This window comes from Hemiscyllium ocellatum, chromosome 23 (assembly GCF_020745735.1).
Source record: "Hemiscyllium ocellatum isolate sHemOce1 chromosome 23, sHemOce1.pat.X.cur, whole genome shotgun sequence".
Lineage (NCBI taxonomy): Eukaryota > Metazoa > Chordata > Chondrichthyes > Orectolobiformes > Hemiscylliidae > Hemiscyllium > Hemiscyllium ocellatum.
The window spans coordinates 23,533,108-23,555,893 of record NC_083423.1 but is presented as its reverse complement, the minus strand read 5'-3'; the positions used below and the strand labels follow the sequence as shown (position 1 = coordinate 23,555,893).

At 51.0% G+C, this 22,786-nt stretch overlaps 1 protein-coding gene across 1 annotated transcript; it reads left to right on the top strand.

Annotated features, from left to right (window-relative positions):
* Positions 1–97: 97 nt before the first annotated feature.
* drd4-rs (dopamine receptor D4 related sequence) lies at positions 98–15,849 on the top strand. The gene is made up of 4 exons (XM_060843140.1): positions 98–334; positions 2,423–2,535; positions 7,208–7,800; positions 15,647–15,849. Exons 1-4 carry the CDS (start codon positions 98–100, stop codon positions 15,847–15,849), a joined length of 1,146 nt encoding a protein of 381 aa, XP_060699123.1.
* Positions 15,850–22,786: the final 6,937 nt, after the last annotated feature.

The window sequence follows — 22,786 nt, the reverse complement described above, 5'->3', positions numbered from 1 at the left end:
AGAGATATTGCATTGGCCTAGCATGAACTGAATGCTTTGTTTCTTTTCAGATGGTCCTGAAGTCTGGCATGAACAGTGAGGATTTGGTTACTTGACCATGTCCAATGGCACAGTGAATAGAACCCATGGAGTTGACAGTTCTCAGTATAATTACCTTGCGCTTGTGTTCGGTGTGCCACTAATAGTAGCCATCATCCTGGGCAATGTGCTGGTGTGCCTCAGCGTGCTGATTGAGAGGTCCTTGAAGACAGCGACAAACTACTTCATTGTCAGCCTGGCTGTAGCAGATTTACTCCTTGCTGTTCTTGTCCTGCCTCTCTTCGTGTACACCGAGGTAAGGAGTCTGCACCATCACCAATGAAATGATCCATAAGTGATCCTCAGAGCTGGTCATGTTTGCCAATGATTGTATTGTGTTTAGTAATGATTATAACTGTTCAGATACTGAAACAGCTTGGCCCAAGATCTGGACTGCACTCAGACTGGAGAAATAGTGGAGGCTGTTTACACCTCATGCCACGCACGTTCTTAGCCTATCTCCAACAAAAGAGAGAGTAATTACTTCCCCTTAAGTAGTAACATAAATGCCATGATTACCAGAGGTAGTAAGAGCTAATCTGTGCTGAATTGATTAAAATACATAAAATGTTTAACTTTGACAAATATGTATCTATGTAAGTTCTTTGGATGTTCTCTCAAACATTCACCGTGACTGTGATTCCATTTCTACTGTAGGCAGGTTACATTAAAGTGCCCTCAATATTGATTCATCAAACACTCCCAGGGCAGGTACAACAGATAGGCTACAGAATGAAGTTCACTCAGTACTGTCGTATCAAGATTGCCCAGGCCAGATACAGAATAGAAGGGCAGATAAGAACTGCGAAAAGAAAAAAACGTCAAGTATCCTGCAGATACGTAAATATCAGGAAGGGCACAGAGCCATGAATGGTGGGGTTGGGGGGTTGGTTATGAGTTTGATGGATTTGTACCTAAATCAAGTCTGAACATCATGAGGCCACTGTCCTCTTTAAGTGTAGGAAACCCCAGAGTCTGACTGGTTGAGTGTGGGAGAGGAAAACTACTGACGGTTCTAATTAGAAGTCTTATTGTTAACAAGATATAGCTCATAGTGTGTTAGCAACTAATTATTGGTTACATTGTTTCTGTCCAATGTCTATCATTTCAATGAGGAGGACCTGGGAGTTACAGTTCCCTTCTTCAGGATGCTAAGCTGTTTGTCAGAATCTAAACAACAATATCATAGAGGGTGGTGCTTAAGGTACTCCTCAATATTAACTTCGACAGGCTCTGATACCCTTATCTCACAAAGGTAATCTCATGGGTAATGACACTGAAATGGCTGAAATATATTTACTTTGTCCCAATGTATACCACAGAAACTGCCCAACACCAGGGGAAAGGGAGGACTGCAGATTCTGGAGATCAGAGTCCGAAAAATGTGGCACTGGAAAAGCAGAGCAGGTCAAGCAGCATCCGAGGAGCAGGAAATCCTGATGAAGGGCTCCTCAGATGCTGTCTGAGCCTGTTGTGCTTTTCCAGCGCCACACTTTTCGACTGCCCAACACTAACCAAGTAACCGATTATCTGGATGCATTAAAAAATGATAAGTTTCAGAACAGAAGTTTATTTGGTCAAAGAAATCAGATTTATGTTTCATCAGTAGGTTCCAGCGAACCACATTCTCATTAGATGCCTCAGCTGTAGCCCTTCTCTCTACCTTCCTCTGTCCCAACTACCTTGCACTGGATTCTTCATGATCTCTAATATCTCGTTCCTCACTACTCACTTTCTCCCATTTTATCCATTCCCCTGACTGCCGTATCCCTGAGAGGTTTCTCTGCGCAGAAATATTCCCAATGATCTCCTGCTCTCACTGACTAGCTAATCGTCCTTTCTTCAGACACCGACCATTGCACATGGGCTGTCCATGTGCAGGCGTACTGAGGAACCTCCGATAACCAGGAAGATGGACTAGAACCTGGGAAGCTATTGGCCAATGCAGTTGCAGTGTAAAGTGCCAAATTCCACCAACCTGAAACATTCCTAATGTCCAACAACCACCATATTTTTAATAGCATTATTCACTATCCCATTCCAGAAGGTTCCATGAGGAAACTTCATTTTTGTTCTTATTTTAGGAATGAAGGAAGATAAGAGATGTTAGCTTCGTTGGATGCTGCCTGAACTGCTGTGCTCTTCCAGCACCACTGATCCAGAATCTGGTTTCCAGCATCTGCAGTCATTGTTTTTACCGTCTGACTACCATTGACTAGTTTAACTCGTTGGGCCTCTACTTTGGACATTCCTTGTTCTTTTATCTCAGTCACTTCTTGTGTTGACGTGAAGCCCCACTGACTGTGCTTGTGCTACTTGTGTTGTTTCATTCATTTTTTTCCAGTTTCAGGGAGGGATTTGGACTCTGAACAGCTTCCTGTGTGATGCGTTAATGACAATGGATGTGATGCTTTGCACAGCTTCCATCTTCAACCTCTGTGCAATCAGTGTGGACAGGTTTGTATGAATCTTCACATCTCTTCACTGAGTAGGCTGTCTTCAGTAAGTCCCACATTGAGAAACTGAAAATAGACTTCAGCATCCAAAACCTAACCCGAAAGTAAAAGTTATGCTTGATTGGTTTCGTTGAATTATTTGAAGAAAACATATGGGCTGGGTGCTGGCAGGTGGGACCAGATTACGTTGGGATTTCTGGTCGGCATGGATGAGTTGGACTAAAGGGTCTGTTTCCATGCTGTACATCTCTATGACTCTAACAGAAATGGTAGATATGAATGATAGAGTTGATGTCTGGATTTATAAAAGATTTACAATGAGTTATGTGGTCAATGTATAACAACGATCAGACATATGAAGAGAGGAGCCAACAAAGTGCATGGCAAGCAGAACAGAAAACTATTGCTTTACACAGAATCCGGACGGTGTGGAAACAGGCCCTTCGGCCCACGAACCCCCTCCGAAGAGTAACCCACTCAGACCCATTCCCCTATCCTATTACTCTACATTTCCCCTGACTAATGTACCTAACTTACACAATCCTGAACACAATGGACCATTTAGCTTATTCCACCTCACACTTATCCATATTGATACTCATTTTGCCATTTTTAACACAGTACGCCCATTTATTAACGTCTCCCTGTACTTTCATACGGTACTGGCTATTTCTTTCCCCGACCTCGCACAAAACTGGGATCATCCACAAGGTCTAAAGTTGGCGTTCGGATTGCTCTGTGCAGATTATCTATGTAAATTGTGAGAAACAACAGTCCCAATAGCTTGGGGCAACTGTCTGTGTGGAGTTTGCACATTCTCCCCGTGACTGCGTGGGTTTCCTCCGGGTGCTCCGGTTTCCTCCCATAATCCAAGGATGTGCAGGTTTGATGAATTAGCCATGCTAAACTCTCCATCGTGATCATGGATGTGCAGGTTAGGTGCATTAGTTCAGGGTAAATGTTGGGGAATGGGTCAGGGGAGTTACTCTTTGGAGGGTCGGTGTGGACTTCTTGGGCCGAAGCGCCTGTTTCTATGAATCTAGAACCTTCAGTGTACTGCCTCTAGGCATTAGCTCAGCTGGCTAGGCAGCACCATGTAGATTTGACTAAACCAACAGCACAATCTTCAAGTTCTGCTCCTGTGCATCCAGGTTCTGTATCCTCATCCTATTCCTGGTCTCTTCATCTAAATCCTTAGTAGACACCAACCAGCTGAGTCTGTTTTCTGATCTCCATGACATAAGAAGAATGTGGATGTACTAGAAAAGGCTGAAAAACATTCAAACAGGTTAGGGTGACTTTCTCTAGAAAGGAGAAGACTGAGGATTGATCTAATAGCGAACTTTCAGATTATAACATTATTTCATGAAGCAGACGCAGAGAAGATATTTAGGGGTCATAAATACAAGATATTCATAAATAAATCCAAGGGAAAATATCAGAGAAATGTCTTTACACAGAGTCTGTGGCTTGAACATAGAAATCATTAGCTGAGGTGACTAGGATGGATGTGTTTAAGAGGAAGTTAAATAAACACAAGGAAAGGTATGTCAGTGAGATTAGATGAAGAGGATTGTGAGAAGACTCACATGGGTCATAAACATTGATATTGATCAGTTGGACCAAGTGCCCTATTTCTACACTGCAACACTTCCTAACTCTTGATTAGTGTGGTCCTATTTAAAACCTAGTGACCTGGTTCTGAGTGAAATCTTTATTCAATGGCCTGACTGGGATGATGCTGGAATTTATATCCCACTCTTTCAAGAGTCAATACAAAGCTTAAAGATTTTGAAAAGAACACAACAATCTCCAATTTACCTGTCTTCTTGGGCAGTGCTTTTCAGTCAGTATTCTGGGAGGACTTCCCAAACGTCCTGTGAAATTTTGTACAAAGGTAATGAAAATCAATGTCAAACAAACATTATCTCATCTTAAACAATATTATGACCAAACAAAACTACAATTCATGAAAATTAATCATCACATTAAAAGCATGGCAGTGGTCTATTGATTCTAAAATATGAACATTCTAAACACGTGGCCAAAGGGCAAATTGGGATGACATTGAGATGGGTATGCTGTGGAATTGTTTTGTCTCATTGAAGTGTACCATGTTACTGAAAAGGCTGGGAACCACTGGTTAGGAGCAGTTTGACAGAAAGATGGGAGCAGGTTTCTGTACTTAACAAAAAATAGCATTTATTTTGGGTAAATAGACTCAAGCTACAGGTAGGAGAAAGTAAGGACTGCAGATGCTGGAGATCCAAGGGCTCATGCCTGAAATGTCGATTCTCCTGCTCCTTGGATGCTGCCTGACCTGCTGCACTTTTCCAGAAACATGGTAAACAATTATGGACCATTGCAAAATAATTAGAGTCATAGAGTCATACAGATGTATAGCATGGGAACAGAACCTTCGGTCCAACCTGTCCACACCGATCAGATATCCCAACCCAATCTCATCCCGACTGCCAGCATCTGGCCCATATCCCTCCAAACCCTTCCTATTCATATACCCATCCAAATGCCTCTTAAATTTTGCAATTATACCAGCCTCCACCACTTCCTCTGGCAGCTCATTCCATACATGTACTACCCTCTGCGTGAAAAAGTTGCCCCTTAGGTCTCTTTTATATCTTTCCCCTCTCACCCTAAACCTATGCCCTCTGGACTCCCCGACCCCGAGGAAAAGACTTTGTCTATTTATCCTATCTATGCCCCTTATAATTTTGTAAACCTCTATAAGGTCACCCCTCAGCCTCCAACGATCCAGGGAAAACAGCCCCAGCCTGTTCAGCCTCTCCCTGTAGCTCAGATTCTCCAACCCTGGCAACATCCTTGTAAATCTTTTCTGAACCCTTTCGAGTTTCACAACATCTTTCCGATTGGAAGGAGAACAGAATTGCACGCAATATTCCAACAGTGGCCTAACCAATGCCCTGTACAGCCGCAACGTGACCTCCCAACTCCTGTACTCAATACTCTGACCTATAAAGGAAAGAATACCAAACGCCTTCTTCACTATCCTGTCTACCTGCGACTCAACTTTCAAGGAGCTATGAACCTGCACTTCAAGATCTCTTTGTTCAGCAACACTCCCAACTAATTTAAACTCTAATCTCCTTAAAAACTCATTTATATATACACGCGCATGCACCCGCACACACGTGTACACACACACTCACACACTCTCTCTCTCTCTCTCTCTCTCACACCAAGAGTGATATAGAAAAAAGGCATGCATTTTTGATGGAGGGAAAAGTGGGAAAGCATTTCAATGGCCGATATTCACATGAACTGTTGAGATGGCTCTTGTGCTGATTAGAATGCTGCTTCTTGGTCTTTTGCCAGAGACTCCCCCTAGTTTGTACAAAGCACGTTGTAGTTGCTTCACTGATAAAAGGCCTCAACATTATTGGTTAAAAGTCGTATCTTACAGTATCTGTTGAACAACAGACAAACTGAATTTCTTTAGTCTTAAAGTAGCTTTTACTGCAGAGAACAGAGAGATTTCCTGGGTTGGTGATGGTCTGAAGGCTTCTCACTACCTTTTTGCGGCTCCAAGTTGTTTGGGTACCAGAGAACCAATCACATAATAGTTGGCGGGCAGAAGACTAGGGTCACTAGTCCATAAACCAATCTGCTATTTGCTGCCAAAGTTCCATCAGTACACAATTCTTTGGGTCCAGTTCATCTGTAACCATTGATACAACCCACAGCTGTGCAAACAATGTTCACAATGAGTCTCGAATTAATTGGTTTTCAAGCCATGGAATAATTCTGGTTTCAAAACTGTTCTTCTCTCATTTCAGTGCACAACTGAAAATAAAAGCAAAAATAAAAAGACCTTACATCATGCATGGCCAAGGTTTTTAGTTCTATTGTCGAAACCTTGAATCACCTGCTCTTCACCTGCCAAAAGGCTGTATTCCCTGGTTCTGACCAACGCCTTTAATGACCTGGTTTGATAACTTCTGAACATAGGAGTTGCAGCCTCAAAGCTGTCATATCCACTTGTAGGTTGATCCTAAACCCTAATAGATCAGCCTCACAGTAATCTCTCAGTTATACCACAGAATCAATCTAGTCACACCCAAAACAGGGAACAATCCTAGCCTAATCCATTTTATCAGCTTCTGACTGACGTATGTCAGAAAGCAGCCAAAACAAAAAGGGCTGGCTGAATGGCTTGTGTCCGAGGAGCAGGAGAATCGACGTTTCGGGCATAAGCCCTTCTTCAGGAAAGGCTTCTTCTCCTGAAGAAGGGCTTATGCCCGAAACATCGATTCTCCTGTTCCTTGGATGCTGCCTGACCTGCTGCGCTTTTCCAGCAACACATTTTCAGCTCTGATCTCCAGCATCAGCAGTCCTCACTTTCTCCTGAATGGCTTGTGTGTCCAGATTAACAACAGGCGATCATTCCCAAATCCTTGAAACGATGGCTCACAAATTTTTGGGAGCAGCCTTGTTGGAGGGAGCTTCATCAAACATCAGTTTGGGTACTTGAGCGTGTAACTGTGTGCAACGTTCTGTGGGGGTAGGGGGTAAAAGATCACTCCAGAGGGCTTGGGTCAAAGGTCATTGGCTGCAGTGAGATGGGAGTTGGTCAGTTTGAACCGAGCTCCAGTTCCTCTGGCCGACTCTGACGGATGTCTCTATGTCTTGTGCAGGTACGTCGCTGTGATTGTTCCGCTGAAATACAACAGGAACCACTTCAGCGGGCGCCAGCTCATTCTCATCATGGCCACCTGGCTCCTGTCGCTTGGGGTGGCTTCCCCAGTCATCTTTGGGCTCAACAATGTTCCTGGCCGGGACGTGACAGATTGTAAACTGGAAGACGGCACATTTGTGGTTTACTCCTCGGTCTGCTCCTTCTTTGTGCCGTGTCCAATCATGTTGCTCCTGTACTATGGAATGTTCCGGGGCCTCAAACGCTGGGGGGAGAGCCGCAGGATCACACTCCCATCCCGGGATCGCACGTTCGCTTTCAACCTCTCACCCCGCAAGCGCGAGAGACACATGGTGAAATACATTGTGCCAAATCTAAGCCCCAACGCAGCTAAGAACATTCCGGAAAGTCACTTGATCACTACACAGCTCGACAGCACCTCCGATGTGGAGACACCTGATGGAACTAAGGCAGGAACTCCAAAGGAGAACGGGGCTCTATCGCGGCACGGCCTGGGGAGAGAGCCCTTCATGAGAAGCCGCAGAGTCAGTGGCCGTGAGAGGAAAGCGATGAAAGTCCTCCCGATTGTAGTAGGTGGGTACTTACCCTGTCTGCCACATGGCACCATGTGATGGGCACAGGGAAGACATGACCCAAACAGTCCGTCTTTATGTTTCAGCAGGGAAACCAAGGAGCAGAGTGAGGGGTCGGGGGAGAGTGAGGGGTGGGGGAGAGTGAGGGGTCGGGGGAGAGTGAGGGGTCGGGGGAGAGTGAGGGGTTGGGGGAGAGTGAGGGGTCGGGGGAGAGTGAGGGGTCGGGGAAAGTGAGGGGATGGGAGAGTGAGGGATTGGGGGAGAATGAGGGGTCAGGGAAGAGTGAGGGGTCAGGGAAGAGTGAGGGGTCGGGGGAGAGTGAGGGGTCGGGGAAAGTGAGGGGTCGGGGAAAGTGAGGAATCGGGGGAGAGTGAGGGGTCGGGGGAGAGTGAGGGGTCGGGGGAGAGTGAGGGGTCGGTGGAGAGTGAGGGGTCGAAAGAGTGAGAGGATGAGGAGAGTGAGAGGATGAGGAGAGTGAGGGGTCGGGGGAGAGTGAGGGGTCGGGGGAGAGTGAGGGGTCGGGGGAGAGTGAAGGGTCGGGTAGAGTGAGGGGTTGGGGGAGAGTGAGAGGATGGGGAGAGTGAGGGATTGGGGGAGAGTGAGGGGTCGGGGGAGAGTGAGGGGTCGGGGGAGAGTGAGGGATCGGGGGAGAGTGAGGGGTCGGGGGAGAGTGAGGGGTCGGGGGAGAGTGAGGGGTCGGGGGAGAGTGAGGGGTCGAGGGAGAGTGAAGGGTCGAGCGAGAGTGAGAGGATGGGAGAGTGAGGGGTCAGGGAAGAGTGAGGGGTCAGGGAAGAGTGAGGGGTCGGGGGAGAGTGAGGGGTCGGGGGAGAGTGAAGGGTCGGGTAGAGTGAGGGGTTGGGGGAAAGTGAGAGGATGGGGGAGAGTGAGAGGATGGGGAGAGTGAGGGATTGGGGGAGAGTGAGGGGTCGGGGGAGAGTGAGGGGTCGGGGAAGAGTGAGGGGTCGGGGAAGAGTGAGGAGTCGAGGGAGAGTGAGGGGTCGAGGGAGAGTGAGGGGTCAGGGAGAGTGAGGGGTGGGGGAGAGTGAGAGGTCGGGGGAGAGTGAGGGATCGGGGAGAGTGAGGGGTCGGGGAGAGTGAGGGGTCGGGGGAGAGTGAAGGGTTGGGTAGAGTGAGGGGTTGGGGGAGAGTGAGAGGATGGGGAGAGTGAGGGATCGGGGGAGAGTGAGGGATCGGGGGAGAGTGAGGGATCGGGGGAGAGTGAGGGGTCGGGGGAGAGTGAGGGGTCGGGGGAGAGTGAGGGGTCGGGGGAGAGTGAGGGGTCGGGGGAGAGTGAAGGGTCGGGTAGAGTGAGGGGTTGGGGGAGAGTGAAGGATCGGGGGAGAGTGAGGGGTCGGGAGAGAGAGGGGTCGGGGGAGAGTGAGGGGTCGGGGGAGAGTGAGGGGTCGGGGAAGAGTAAAGGGTCGGGTAGAGTGAGGGGTTGGGGTAGAGTGAGAGGATGGGGAGAGTGAGGGATTGGGGGAGAGTGAGGGGTCGGGGGAGAGTGAGGAGTCGGGGGAGAGTGAGGGGTCGGGGGAGAGTGAGGGGTCGGGGGAGAGTGAGGGGTCAGGGAGAGTGAGGGGTCGAGGGAGAGTGAGAGGATGGGAGAGTGAGGGGTCAGGGAAGAGTGAGGGGTCAGGGAAGAGTGAGGGGTCGGGGAAGAGTGAGGGGTCGGGGAAGAGTGAGGGGTCAGGGGAGAGTGAGGGGTCGGGGGAGAGTGCGGGGTCGAGGGAGAGTGAAGGGTCGAGGGAGAGTGAGAGGATGGGAGAGTGAGGGGTCAGGGAAGAGTGAGGGGTCAGGGAAGAGTGCGGGATTCAGGGGTGAGTGCGGGGTCGGGGGAGAGTGAGGGGTCGGGGGAGAGTGAGGGGTCGGGGGAGAGTGAAGGGTCGGGTAGAGTGAGGGGTTCGGGGAGAGTGAGAGGATGGGGAGAGTGAGGGATTGGGGGAGAATGAGGGGTCAGGGAAGAGTGAGGGGTCGGGGAAAGTGAGGGGTCGGGGAAGAGTGAGGGATCGGGGGAGAGTGAGGGATCGGGGGAGAGTGAGGGGTCGGGGGAGAGTGAGGGGTCAGGGGAGAGTGAGGGGTCGGGGGAGAGTGAGGGGTCGGGGGAGAGTGAGGGGTCGGAAAGAGTGAGAGGATGGGGAGAGTGAAAGGTCGGGTAGAGTGAGGGGTTGGGAGAGAGTGAGAGGATGGGGAGAGTGAGGGATCGGGGGAGAGTGAGGGGTCGGGGGAGAGTGAGGGGTCGGGGGAGAGTGAAGGGTCGAGGGAGAGTGAGAGGATGGGAGAGTGAGTGGTCAGGGAAGAGTGAGGGGTCAGGGAAGAGTGAGGGGTCGGGGAAGAGTGAGGGGTCGGGGAAGAGTGAAGGATCGGGGGAGAGTGAGGGGTCGGGAGAGAGAGGGGTCGGGGGAGAGTGAGGGGTCGGGGGAGAGTGAGGGGTCGGGGAAGAGTAAAGGGTCGGGTAGAGTGAGGGGTTGGGGTAGAGTGAGAGGATGGGGAGAGTGAGGGATTGGGGGAGAGTGAGGGGTCGGGGGAGAGTGAGGAGTCGGGGGAGAGTGAGGGGTCGGGGGAGAGTGAGGGGTCGGGGGAGAGTGAGGGGTCAGGGAGAGTGAGGGGTCGAGGGAGAGTGAAGGGTCGAGGGAGAGTGAGAGGATGGGAGAGTGAGGGGTCAGGGAAGAGTGAGGGGTCAGGGAAGAGTGAGGGGTCGGGGAAGAGTGAGGGGTCGGGGAAGAGTGAGGGGTCAGGGGAGAGTGAGGGGTCGGGGGAGAGTGCGGGGTCGAGGGAGAGTGAAGGGTCGAGGGAGAGTGAGAGGATGGGAGAGTGAGGGGTCAGGGAAGAGTGAGGGGTCAGGGAAGAGTGCGGGATTCAGGGGTGAGTGCGGGGTCGGGGGAGAGTGAGGGGTCGGGGGAGAGTGAGGGGTCGGGGGAGAGTGAAGGGTCGGGTAGAGTGAGGGGTTCGGGGAGAGTGAGAGGATGGGGAGAGTGAGGGATTGGGGGAGAATGAGGGGTCAGGGAAGAGTGAGGGGTCGGGGAAAGTGAGGGGTCGGGGAAGAGTGAGGGATCGGGGGAGAGTGAGGGGTCGGGGGAGAGTGAGGGGTCGGGGGAGAGTGAGGGGTCAGGGGAGAGTGAGGGGTCGGGGGAGAGTGAGGGGTCGGGGGAGAGTGAGGGGTCGGAAAGAGTGAGAGGATGGGGAGAGTGAAAGGTCGGGTAGAGTGAGGGGTTGGGAGAGAGTGAGAGGATGGGGAGAGTGAGGGATCGGGGGAGAGTGAGGGGTCGGGGGAGAGTGAGGGGTCGGGGGAGAGTGAAGGGTCGAGGGAGAGTGAGAGGATGGGAGAGTGAGTGGTCAGGGAAGAGTGAGGGGTCAGGGAAGAGTGAGGGGTCGGGGAAGAGTGAGGGGTCGGGGAAGAGTGAGGGGTCGGGGGAGGGTGAGGGGTCGGGGGAGGGTGAGGGGTCGGGGGAGAGTGAGGGGTCGGGGGAGAGTGCGGGGTCGAGGGAGAGTGAAGGGTCGAGGGAGAGTGAGAGGATGGGAGAGTGAGGGGTCAGGGAAGAGTGAGGGGTCAGGGAAGAGTGCGGGATTCAGGGGAGAGTGCGGGGTCGGGGGAGAGTGAGGGGTCGGAAAGAGTGAGAGGATGAGGAGAGTGAGGGATCGGGGGAGAGTGAGGGATCGGGGGAGAGTGAGGGATCGGGGGAGAGTGAGGGGTCGGGGGAGAGTGAGGGGTCGGGGAGAGTGAGGGATCGGGGGAGAGTGAGGGGTCGGGGGAGAGTGAGGGGTCGGGGGAGAGTGAGGGGTCGGGGGAGAGTGAAGGGTCGGGTAGAGTGAGGGGTTCGGGGAGAGTGAGAGGATGGGGAGAGTGAGGGATTGGGGGAGAATGAGGGGTCAGGGAAGAGTGAGGGGTCGGGGAAAGTGAGGGGTTGGGGAAAGTGAGGGGTCGGGGAAGAGTGAGGGATCGGGGGAGAGTGAGGGGTCGGGGGAGAGTGAGGGGTCGGGGGAGAGTGAGGGGTCGGGGGAGAGTGAGGGGTCGGAAAGAGTGAGAGGATGGGGAGAGTGAAGGGTCGGGTAGAGTGAGGGGTTGGGAGAGAGTGAGAGGATGGGGAGAGTGAGGGATCGGGGGAGAGTGAGGGGTCGGGGGAGAGTGAGGGGTCGGGGGAGAGTGAGGGGTCGGAAAGAGTGAGAGGATGGGGAGAGTGAAGGGTCGGGTAGAGTGAGGGGTTGGGAGAGAGTGAGAGGATGGGGAGAGTGAGGGATCGGGGGAGAGTGAGGGGTCGGGGGAGAGTGAGGGGTCGGGGGAGAGTGAGGGGTCGGGGAAGAGTGAGGGGTCGGGGGAGAGTGAAGGGTCGGGTAGAGTGAGGGGTTGGGGGAGAGTGAGAGGTTGGGGAGAGTGAGGGGTCGGGGGAGAGTGAGGGGTCGGGGGAGAGTGAGGGGTCGAGGGAGAATGAGGGGTCGAGGGAGAGTGAAGGGTCGAGGGAGAGTGAAGGGTCGAGGGAGAGTGAAGGGTCGAGGGAGAGTGAGGGGTCAGGGAAGAGTGAGGGATTCGGGGGAGAGTGCGGGGTCGGGGGAGAGTGCGGGGTCGGGGGAGAGTGCGGGGTCGGGGGAGAGTGCGGGGTCGGGGGAGAGTGCGGGGTCGGGGGAGAGTGAGGGGTCGGGGGAGAGTGAGGGGTCGAGGGAGAGTGAGGGGTCGGAAAGAGTGAGAGGATGGGGAGAGTGAAGGGTCGGGTAGAGTGAGGGGTTGGGAGAGAGTGAGAGGATGGGGAGAGTGAGGGATCGGGGGAGAGTGAGGGGTTGGGAGAGAGTGAGAGGATGGGGAGAGTGAGGGATCGGGGGAGAGTGAGGGGTCGGGGGAGAGTGAGGGGTCGGGGGAGAGTGAGGGGTCGGGGAAGAGTGAGGGGTCGAGGGAGAGTGAGGGGTCAGGGAGAGTGAGGGGTGGGGGAGAGTGAGGGATCGGGGGAGAGTGAGGGATCGGGGGAGAGTGAGGGGTCGGGGGAGAGTGAGGGGTCGGGGGAGAGTGAAGGGTCGGGGGAGAGTGAAGGGTCGGGTAGAGTGAGGGGTTGGGGGAGAGTGAGAGGTTGGGGAGAGTGAGGGGTCGGGGGAGAGTGAGGGGTCGGGGGAGAGTGAGGGGTCGAGGGAGAGTGAGGGGTCGAGGGAGAGTGAAGGGTCGAGGGAGAGTGAAGGGTCGAGGGAGAGTGAAGGGTCGAGGGAGAGTGAGGGGTCAGGGAAGAGTGAGGGATTCGGGGGAGAGTGAGGGATTCGGGGGAGAGTGCGGGGTCGGGGGAGAGTGCGGGGTCGGGGGAGAGTGCGGGGTCGGGGGAGAGTGAGGGGTCGAGGGAGAGTGAGAGGATGGGAGAGTGAGGGGTCGGGGAGAGTGAGGGGTCGGGGGAGAGTGAGGGGTCGGGGGAGAGTGAGGGGTCGGGGGAGAGTGAAGGGTCGGGTAGAGTGAGGGGTTGGGGGAGAGTGAGAGGATGGGGTGAGTGAGGGATCGGGGGAGAGTGAGGGGTCGAGGGTGAGTGAGAGGATGGGAGAGTGAGGGGTCGGGGGAGAGTGAGGGGTCGGGGGAGAGTGAGGGGTCGGGGGAGAGTGAGGGGTCGGGGGAGAGTGAAGGGTCGGGTAGAGTGAGGGGTTGGGGGAGAGTGAGAGGATGGGGTGAGTGAGGGATCGGGGGAGAGTGAGGGGTCGGGGGAGAGTGAGGGGTCGAGGGAGAGTGAAGGGTCGAGGGAGAGTGAGGGGTCAGGGAAGAGTGAGGGGTCAGGGAAGAGTGAGGGATTCGGGGGAGAGTGCGGGATTCGGGGAAGAGTGCGGGGTCGGGGGAGAGTGAGGGGTCGAGGGAGAGTGAGGGGTCGGGGAAGAGTGAGGGGTCGGGGAAGAGTGAGGGTTCGAGGGAGAGTGAGGGGTCAGGGAGAGTGAGGGGTCGGGGAGAGTGAGAGGTGGGGGAGAGTGAGAGGTCGGGGAGAGTGAGGGGTCGGGGGAGAGTGAAGGGTCGGGTAGAGTGAGGGGTTGGGGGAGAGTGAGAGGTTGGGGAGAGTGAGGGATCGGGGGAGAGTGAGGGATCGGGGGAGAGTGAGGGGTCGGGGGAGAGTGAGAGGTCGAGGGAGAGTGAGGGGTCAGGGAGAGTGAGGGGTCGTGGGAGAGTGAGGGGTCAGGGAAGAGTGAGGGGTCAGGGAAGAGTGAGGGATTCGGGGGAGAGTGCGGGATTCGGGGGAGAGTGAGGGGTCGGGGGAGAGTGAGGGGTCGAGGGAGAGTGAGGGGTCGGGGGAGAGTGAGGGGTCGGGGAAGAGTGAGGGGTCGAGGGAGAGTGAGGGGTCAGGGAGAGTGAGGGGTGGGGGAGAGTGAGAGGTCGGGGAGAGTGAGGGATCGGGGGAGAGTGAGGGATCGGGGGAGAGTGAGGGGTCGGGGGAGAGTGAGGGGTCAGGGAGAGTGAGGGGTCGTGGGAGAGTGAGGGGTCAGGGAAGAGTGAGGGATTCGGGGGAGAGTGCGGGATTCGGGGGAGAGTGAGGGGTCGGGGGAGAGTGAGGGGTCGAGGGAGAGTGAGGGGTCGGGGGAGAGTGAGGGGTCGGGGAAGAGTGAGGGGTCAAGGGAGAGTGAGGGGTCAGGGAGAGTGAGGGGTGGGGGAGAGTGAGAGGTCGGGGAGAGTGAGGGATCGGGGGAGAGTGAGGGATCGGGGGAGAGTGAGGGGTCGGGGGAGAGTGAAGGGTCGGGTAGAGTGAGGGATCGGGGGAGAGTGAGGGGTCGGGGGAGAGTGAGGGGTCGGGGGAGAGTGAGGGGTCGGGGGAGAGTGAGAGGGTCGAGGGAGAGTGAAGGGTCGAGGGAGAGTGAGGGGTCAGGGAAGAGTGAGGGGTCAGGGAAGAGTGAGGGATTCGGGGGAGAGTGAGGGATTCGGGGGAGAGTGAGGGGTCGGGGGAGAGTGAGGGGTCGGGGGAGAGTGAGGGGTCGGGGGAGAGTGAGGGGTCGAGGGAGAGTGAGGGGTGGGGGAGAGTGAGGGGTCGGGGGAGAGTGAGGGGTCGGGGGAGAGTGAGGGATCGAGGGAGAGTGAGGGGTCGGCGAGAGTGAGGGGTCGGGGAGAGTGAGGGGTTGGGGAGAGTAAAGGTCACAGTATGATGTGGTCACAGTGCAATGGGGTCACAATGTATTGGGGTTGCAGTGTAATAGGGGTCACAGTGTAATAGGGGTCACAGTGTAATAGGGGTCACAGTGTGATGGGGTCACAATGTATTGGGGTTGCAGTGTAATGGGGTCACAGTGTGATAGGTCACAGTGTAATAAGGGTCTCAGTGTAATAGGATCACAGTGCAATGGGGGAGAGAGTGCGATGGGATCACAGTGTAACGTGATTAGATTCCCTACAGTATGGAAACAGGCCCTTCAGCCCAGCAAGTCCACACTGCCCCTCAGAAGAGTAACCCATCCAAACCCATTCCCCTACCCTATATTTACCCCTGGCTAATGCACTTTACACTACAGGGTTCACAGACTGATCGGGGTCATAGTGTAATAGTGGTCACAGTGTAATAGGGTCACCGTGAGATGGGGTCAGAGTGCAATGGGGACAAAGTGCGATGGGTCACAATGTATTGGGCTTGTAGATGGGGTCACAGTGCAATGGAGATCTCAGTGCAATGTGGTCACAGTGTAATGGGGTCACAATGCTATGATATCACAGTGCGATGAGGGTCACAATGCTATGACATCGCAGTGTGAAAGAGTCACAGAGTGATGGGGTCATAGTGCGATGGGGTTATGGTATGGAGGGGTCACAGTGTGATGGGCAGAGCAATGCGCTTGCAGGTGACAAACTCTGAGCCTCTCCCTTTTGGGACTGGGATATGAATAGAGCTGCATTAAGTGTTGTATTCTTTCCCCCTCAGGAGTGTTCCTTGCTTGTTGGACTCCGTTCTTTGTGGTTCATGTTCTGAAGGTATTGTGTGAAGCCTGTTCCATTGGCTCCATGTTGATCAGTGTGGTCACATGGTTGGGATACGTAAACAGTGCAGTCAATCCCATTATTTACACCATCTTCAATACCGAGTTCCGAAACATCTTTCAGAAGTTACTTCACTGTCAAACATGAGCACAGCCTTATCAATCCTCGCTGTGTTTGCGTTTAGAACAATCTGGGAAAAGCATCTTTTGAAGATCTGGAGGTCTGATAGCACGGTCCTGTCTTGTCTGAAAGCTTTTACATGAACTTTTTAACAATCCTCCAGTGAGTCAGCTGTCTGAAGTGGAGCACGTGACAGGAGAAGGAACTGCTTCAGGAAGCGAGGAGTTCAGGAACATGTCAGATCTCATCACCTTGACACAACTACATTGCAAGGCTCAGAGGCTGACCTTTGGAGATAACTGTATGTACTGGACAGGTGTCAGGAACTCACTTTTATCCATGGGGCAGAGACACGGCCCAGGGGAAGAAGATTCACACTGTCGATAAAATCTGTTAGTTTCTCTGAAGGCACATTTCCCCATAACATTGTCAATTCTTTCTTTTCATATAATGATCTGAACCCCTTCCAAAATCTTCAATTGAGCGTTCCTTCATCATATTTTTAGGCAATGTATTCCAGGTCCTAACTATTCACCTGTGAAGAAAATCTTCCACATACCATCATTGCTTTATTTGCCAATTATGTTAAACCAATACCCTCTTGTCCTTAATCTTCTACCAATGGGAACTGTTGTCCTACTCAGTCCTTTCTACTCTGTTCAGGCCCTTCATGGTTTTGAACATCACGATCAACTCCCCTCTCAACCTTCTCTTCTCCAAAGAAAAGAATCCTGAATTTTCCAAACCAACCTCATAACTGAAGTTTCCCACTCCTGGAGTCATCCTTGTGATATTGTTACTGTACCCTCGAAAACATTGTCATGTGTTTCCTAATGTCTTCTCTCAGCTGGACACAATTCTCAAGCTGAGGCCAAACCAGTATTGTGACCAGTGATCTGTTACTGTTCAAAGTGGTCCCTTTGATTTATGCTAAATGCTGCTATTGGTAAAAACCAGAACCCTGTTAGCTTGGCCACCCTAGTTGCCCTTGAGATGGTGATGGTGAGCTGCCTTCATGAAGAACTACAGTCTATTTGGTGTAGTTAGAGCCACAATACTGCAATATAGGGATTTCTGGGATTTTGACCCAGCAGCAGTGAAGAAACGATGATATAGTTCCAAGTCAGGATCGTGGTGTCTTGGAGGTGGCGGTGTTCCCATGTATCTGTTGTCCATGTCCTTCTAGATGGAAGAGGTTGTGGGAGTGACAAGTGCTGTTAAGGAGATTTGGTGAATTTCTGTAGTGCATCTTGTAGGTAGTTGACACGGTTGTTACTGAGTGTCAGTGGTGGAGGGATTGGAGGCTTGTTGGTGTAGTGCCAAGCAAGCAGGCTGCTTTGCCCTGGATGGCATCAAGCTTCTTGAATGTTGTTGGGGCTGCACCCATCCAGGCAAGTGGGAGTATTCCACCACATTCCTGACTTGTGCCTGGTAGATAGTGGACAGCCTTAAGGGGAGTCAGGGTATGAGTTATCACTGCAGTATTCCTCGCCTCTGACCTGCTGTAGCTACAGTATCCATACAGCTAGACCAGTTTATTTTCTGGTCAATGGTAATCCCCAGGATGTTGAGAGTGGGAGAATTCAGCGAGGATCATGCTATTGAATGTCAAGGGGTGATGGTTAGATTGTCTCTTGTTGGAGATGGTCATTGCCTTGTATTTTTGCAGCATGAATGTTACTTGCCACATGTCAACCCAAACCTGGATAATGCTCAGCTCTTGTTGTATTTGGACATCGTTCATCATTGCAAATGGTGCTGTATGTCGTGTGATCATCGCAAAGATCTCCACTTCTGAACTTATGATGGAGGGAAAGTCATTGATAAAGCAGCTGAAGAAGGCTTGGCCTAGGACACTACCCTGAGGAATCCTGCAGAGATGTCCTGGAGTTGACATGACTGACCTCCAACAACCATAACCATATTCCTATGTGTCAGATATGACTCCAACCAATGGAGAGTTTGTCCCCATTGATGTCAGTTTTGTTAGGGCTCCTTGATGGACTACTGTGTCATTTGTGGTCTTGATGTTAAGAGCAGTCATTTTCACTTCCCCTCTGGAATTCAGCTCTTTGGTCTGTGTTTGAACCAAGGCTGGAATGAGGTCAGGAGCTGAGTGACCCTGGCACAACCCAAACTGGGCATCACTCAGCACGTTATTGCTGAGCAGGTGCTGCTTAATAGCATCGTTGATGACACCTTCCATCATTTTCCTGATGTTCGAGAGTCGACTACTTGGGCGGTAATTGGCCCAGTTGGATATGTCCTGTTTTTTGTGTACAGGACATTCCTGGGCAATTTTCCACATTGTCAGGTGGATGCCAGTGTTGTAACTGTCCTGGAACAGCTTGGCTTGGGGAGTGGCAAGTTCTGGAGCACAAATGTTTAATACCATTGCAGCAATGTTACCAGGGCCCACAGCGTTTGCAGTATCCAGTGTCTTCAACCGTTTCTTGGTATCAGATGGAATGAATCAAATTGGCTGAAGACTGGTGTCTGTAATCCTGGGGACCACTCCAGGACGGCAAGATGGATCATCCATGAGACACTGCTGGCTGAAGATTGCTGCAAACTCTTTGGCCTTATCTTTTGCACTGAGTGATGGGCTAGTCCATCATTGGGGATGGGGATATGTATGGAGCTGCTTCCTCCACTGAGTTGTGGAATTGTCCACCACGACTGGAGGTGGAGGACAGTTAAGCTTGGATCTGATTGTTTGTTGTGGGATCGCTTAGCTCTGTCTATTACCTGCACTTAAGCTGTTTGGCATGTGAGTGGTCCTCTTTGGTGGCTTCACCAGGTTGAACCCACATCTTCAGTATGCCTTGTGCTGTTCATGGCGTGCCCTCCTGCACTCTCCATGGAAGCAGTGTTTATTCCCTGACTTGCTGGTAATGGATAAATGGGGGATATGCCAGGCCGTGAGTTGACAGATTGATTTGGAATATGATTCAGCTGCTGTTGATGGTCCACAGTGCCTCTTGGATGTTCAGTCTTGAATTGCTTGATCTGTTCAGATGACTATTCCATTTAGCACAGTGATAGTCCCACACAGCATGATGGAGAGTAGTCTTAATGTGAACGCTGAACTATGCAGTGGTCACTCATTGACAACCACATCATGCAGATTGGTGAGGACAAGGTCTAGTATATTTTTCCCTTTTGTTGGTTCCCTGTCACAGACCCTCTAGCAGCTATGCCCTTCAGGATTCCATTAGTAGTGGGGCTGCTGAGCCACTGGTGGAGGTACACATTGTAGTCCTCCATTCAGAGTTAGTTCTGGTCATTGAACTTGTCCTGTTAAGGGGTGCTGGAGCATAAATTGAGCTCGTAGCTGTCACCAGCTCCATTAAAAAGGGATTACAGTTTTTCTGAATCTGAACATCAACACCACTGTCACATAAAACATGAAACACATTTGTAAAGATCAAGAGATTTCAGAAAAACCTGAGTTGCTTTTTTTTATCCAAACATAAAAGCAGCATGGATTGGCACTTGGTTTATAAAACCTCATCAGAGGGAATGATTGACATTGTTCCTGTCTCTTTCACAACTACAGGGTATGTCCCAAAGCTTTTTACAATCAATGAAGCACTTTTGAAGCTTTATCATCAAGGAAAAGCAGCACCCAATATCCACACAGCAAGCTCCCAGAAACCAAAATGTGATAACAACTAGAATTTTGTTAACAATTTTGTTAACAATAATTTTGGTGGCATTGATTGTGGGATAAATATAGGACAGGGCACTGGGTTATAATGCCTTTAAGATAATGTCAAGGGATCCTCATATGTAACTGAGAGGGCATATGGAGTTTGATGTAGACATACAGGGTTTATATGGACATATAGGATTTGATAGAGACATATAGGGTTTGATATACCTCATTCAGAGGTCAACAGCTCCAACAGTGCAGCACTTCACTGGTGTGCAAGCTTCAATGTCTTTAGTCAGATCCTGGTTGGACTTAACTCTGAGTCAGAGGTGGTAGTTTGAGATTTCTACCAAGTGAGAAACTGCTGCTAGTAACGGAAGTATCATTGAGGTAATGTTACTGGACTATTGATGAAAAGACCCATTCTAATACTTTGGAGACTTCAGAAGTTTAAATCCCAACATGGGGAAATGTAGATCGAATTATTTCGTAAATCTGGAATCAATTGCTAGTCTCATGATTGATCAAGAAATTGTAAAAAAAACAACCCATCTGCCCCTCAGGAGAGGATATCTGCTTTTCTTACTTAGTCAGGTCTTAACATGACCCCAGACCCACCGCAATGGCCTAGCAAATAGCTCCATTGCGTCAAACCCTAACAGAAATAAAAATCCCCCTGAGTATACGGACACCAGGTGGACCACAGCAGTTCAAGACAGATAATTCAAGATGAACAACAAAAACTGGCTGCTCAGCAACACTCATCCAAAAACCGGTCAGATCTCTTCACAACAACATTACTCTGTCAGAAGAAGATAGCTTCAAAACCCCTTTTTAAAAAATTAATCCTGATTCTTCTCACTGGTACACTCCATCGAAACAGAAAGAGGCGGATGTTTACCTGTAAAATTGATATATCTGTGTTACTTGGTCCTATTTCTCAGCTTGTTGTTTCTGAGGGAATTAATTTTCCAGTGGGGTCCACTGCCTCAATCAGAAGCCTGGAGACCGAGGGTCACCATCTTGACAGTGTTAGCGCTAAGTTCAAGAACTTGCTCTAAATCGAAGGTTACAGCCTCTCTGGACCTCAACCTATCCATCCCTAGCCATAACAAATAGATACCTTCCTCCTATCACTTGAAGAGGTGGGGAATGAAGCAAAGTTTTGGGGGCATTTTGGGTATTGAGCAACTGCTCCACGTCACCAAGATCTTTCCAGAACAGGATATTATTGCTACGTTTAATCAACCTGTTCAGGTGTACTTTGAAACATCTCTGGCACAGGTGGGATTTGAACCTGGGTCTTCTGACTGAGAGGTCGGCACACTATCGTTATATCACACGAGGGTGTAGATTTGCTTTCACTAGTTCTGCAAATCTGTCCGACAGCACTGCTGTGGCTTATTAGGACTAAATAAAAGAGCTCATCTGGACTGAGTTTATCGCACAGAATTTAAAATGATTTGAAATCCTAATGGGCAATGGGTGGTGATACAAATTGGCAGAGAACATAACGTATAATCGCTTGTTGACCACACACCCAGCTCTCAAATACTCGGTGTAGCTCAGTTGCCTCTAACTTGTGTGTTGTGAAATGTAAGGAATGTTTGGACTGTGGGAAAGTCAAACCACTTCACTCAGCACTCTCACGGGGTAATGTGCAAATACCCAGGACCCTTAATTGCAATAAGTTTCAGGACCTGGACTGGAACCAGATTCTTTCAGAGACAACATGATGTCTGAATGGACAGGACTGTGGGACCTCATTTCTGAAATAAATGCAGAAAACGTGTGGGAGAGAGCATGGGTGGGCGGTCAGAATCTTTATGTTAACGTGGGATTTGGGTCGAAGTTGGTGGTGTGTGCTGTTGCAGCCTCCATGCTGAATTACTACCACGCCCTGATGTTAGCCAATTGAGGCCACTCGTTGGTTGGTAGGGGGCTTGCAGCTGTCACATTGCCAGCTGGGAACTTCAGTTGGCAATGTACACAGCTTATGCCAACCATGGCTAAGTCAATGTGGTAGGCTGAGGGCAGGAAGTGTGGGTGGGGGTGGGAGAAGCGTTGGATGACTTCAGAAAGACTCCCCCTCTCAAATACTGTTGCCAGGTCCCAGCTATAGCTGCTGGTACCTCCCTACCCTGGCTGGCTTGCCCATCCAGCATTGTGACCCAGGAGCTGTGCCGTTCTCACCTGACAGAAACTTGCTTGGCCTCCTCCCTCTCTTCAGCTTCAGACCAGCAGTTCCCAGCTCAGCCAGTGGAGGGGGTTGCTGATCTCTCAGAGCCTCCCATTGGCCCTCCAGCATTAGGAATCTGCCCCACATCCAAACTGAAAGGCCAGCTAATTCCCTGGTCCGAAGTGAGCTGTAACTTTGAGAGTTGCAGTGGGTGCATCAAAAGCACATTTAACCTGGTCAGAAACAGATTACACATTCAGTTCTCCACTACTGATTAAAAAGCCAAGCCAATCCAATAGTTCAGCTCTGTGACCTCTCACCTGAACTGGATAAACTTAGAAAAGCAATAAGTTTTCAGCAAGTGAAAGGGAAGAACCGATGGGGTGGGTCTGTGAAAGGGTGGAGGGCAGGAGAAATTGATCAGAAACATTACTACCCAGACTAGGAAAGTAATGGGAGGTAGGTAGTGGGGATGTGAATGGAAGAATCCTGAATTAAAAGTGAAGGAAATAAGAGACACTCAAGAAGGAGAAAAGGTTAGCAAAGTGAACAAAATGGAGACATGAAATCCTATCATGCACTGGTCATGACTGGAGACAAAAACTTGCACCATTCTCTCCTGAATGGTTACAATGTGGGGTGGTTCTCTCCTGACTGGTAACAATGTGGGGTGGTGGCAGAGAACAGAGCATACTGAATACATTTAAGAATGTACATTGAAAGGTTCGGAGATTCAGAGCTTCACCCCAAAGTCAGGATTCTTATTTTTATTTTGAAATCACATTGTGCTAACTTCCTCAGATATGGAATCGCCTGCTAAGTGGTGACATTGCATGACAGTTGATGTATCAGCTGACACTGTCCAAGGTCTAGGCACACACACATAAACATGGCGGCCTTATATGTGGTATTCTTTGTCAGTCAAGACCAGGGACGTTTATTCTAGCATGATCAGTGTAGTAGGAAAAGTTTTGAGGATATTCCTGCTGCTTTGTGAATAGGTTTTTCTAATTCTTACATTATGTAGAAAGAGGGGTCTTTCAGGCAACACTCTGAACAACTCAGGGGCATATTTTGTGTTCAATCCTTGTACAGTGATGCAAATATAAAGTGAAACAATTTCAGACAAC

Coding starts and splice junctions, on each gene's coding strand:
- drd4-rs (XM_060843140.1), top strand. CDS start 98: ATGTCCAATGGCACAGTGAATAGAACCCATGGAGTTGACAGTTCTCAG. Junction 2,536..7,207: donor TGTGCAATCAGTGTGGACAG/GTTTGTATGAAT, acceptor TGTCTTGTGCAG/GTACGTCGCTGTGATTGTTC. Junction 7,801..15,646: donor AGTCCTCCCGATTGTAGTAG/GTGGGTACTTAC, acceptor TTTCCCCCTCAG/GAGTGTTCCTTGCTTGTTGG.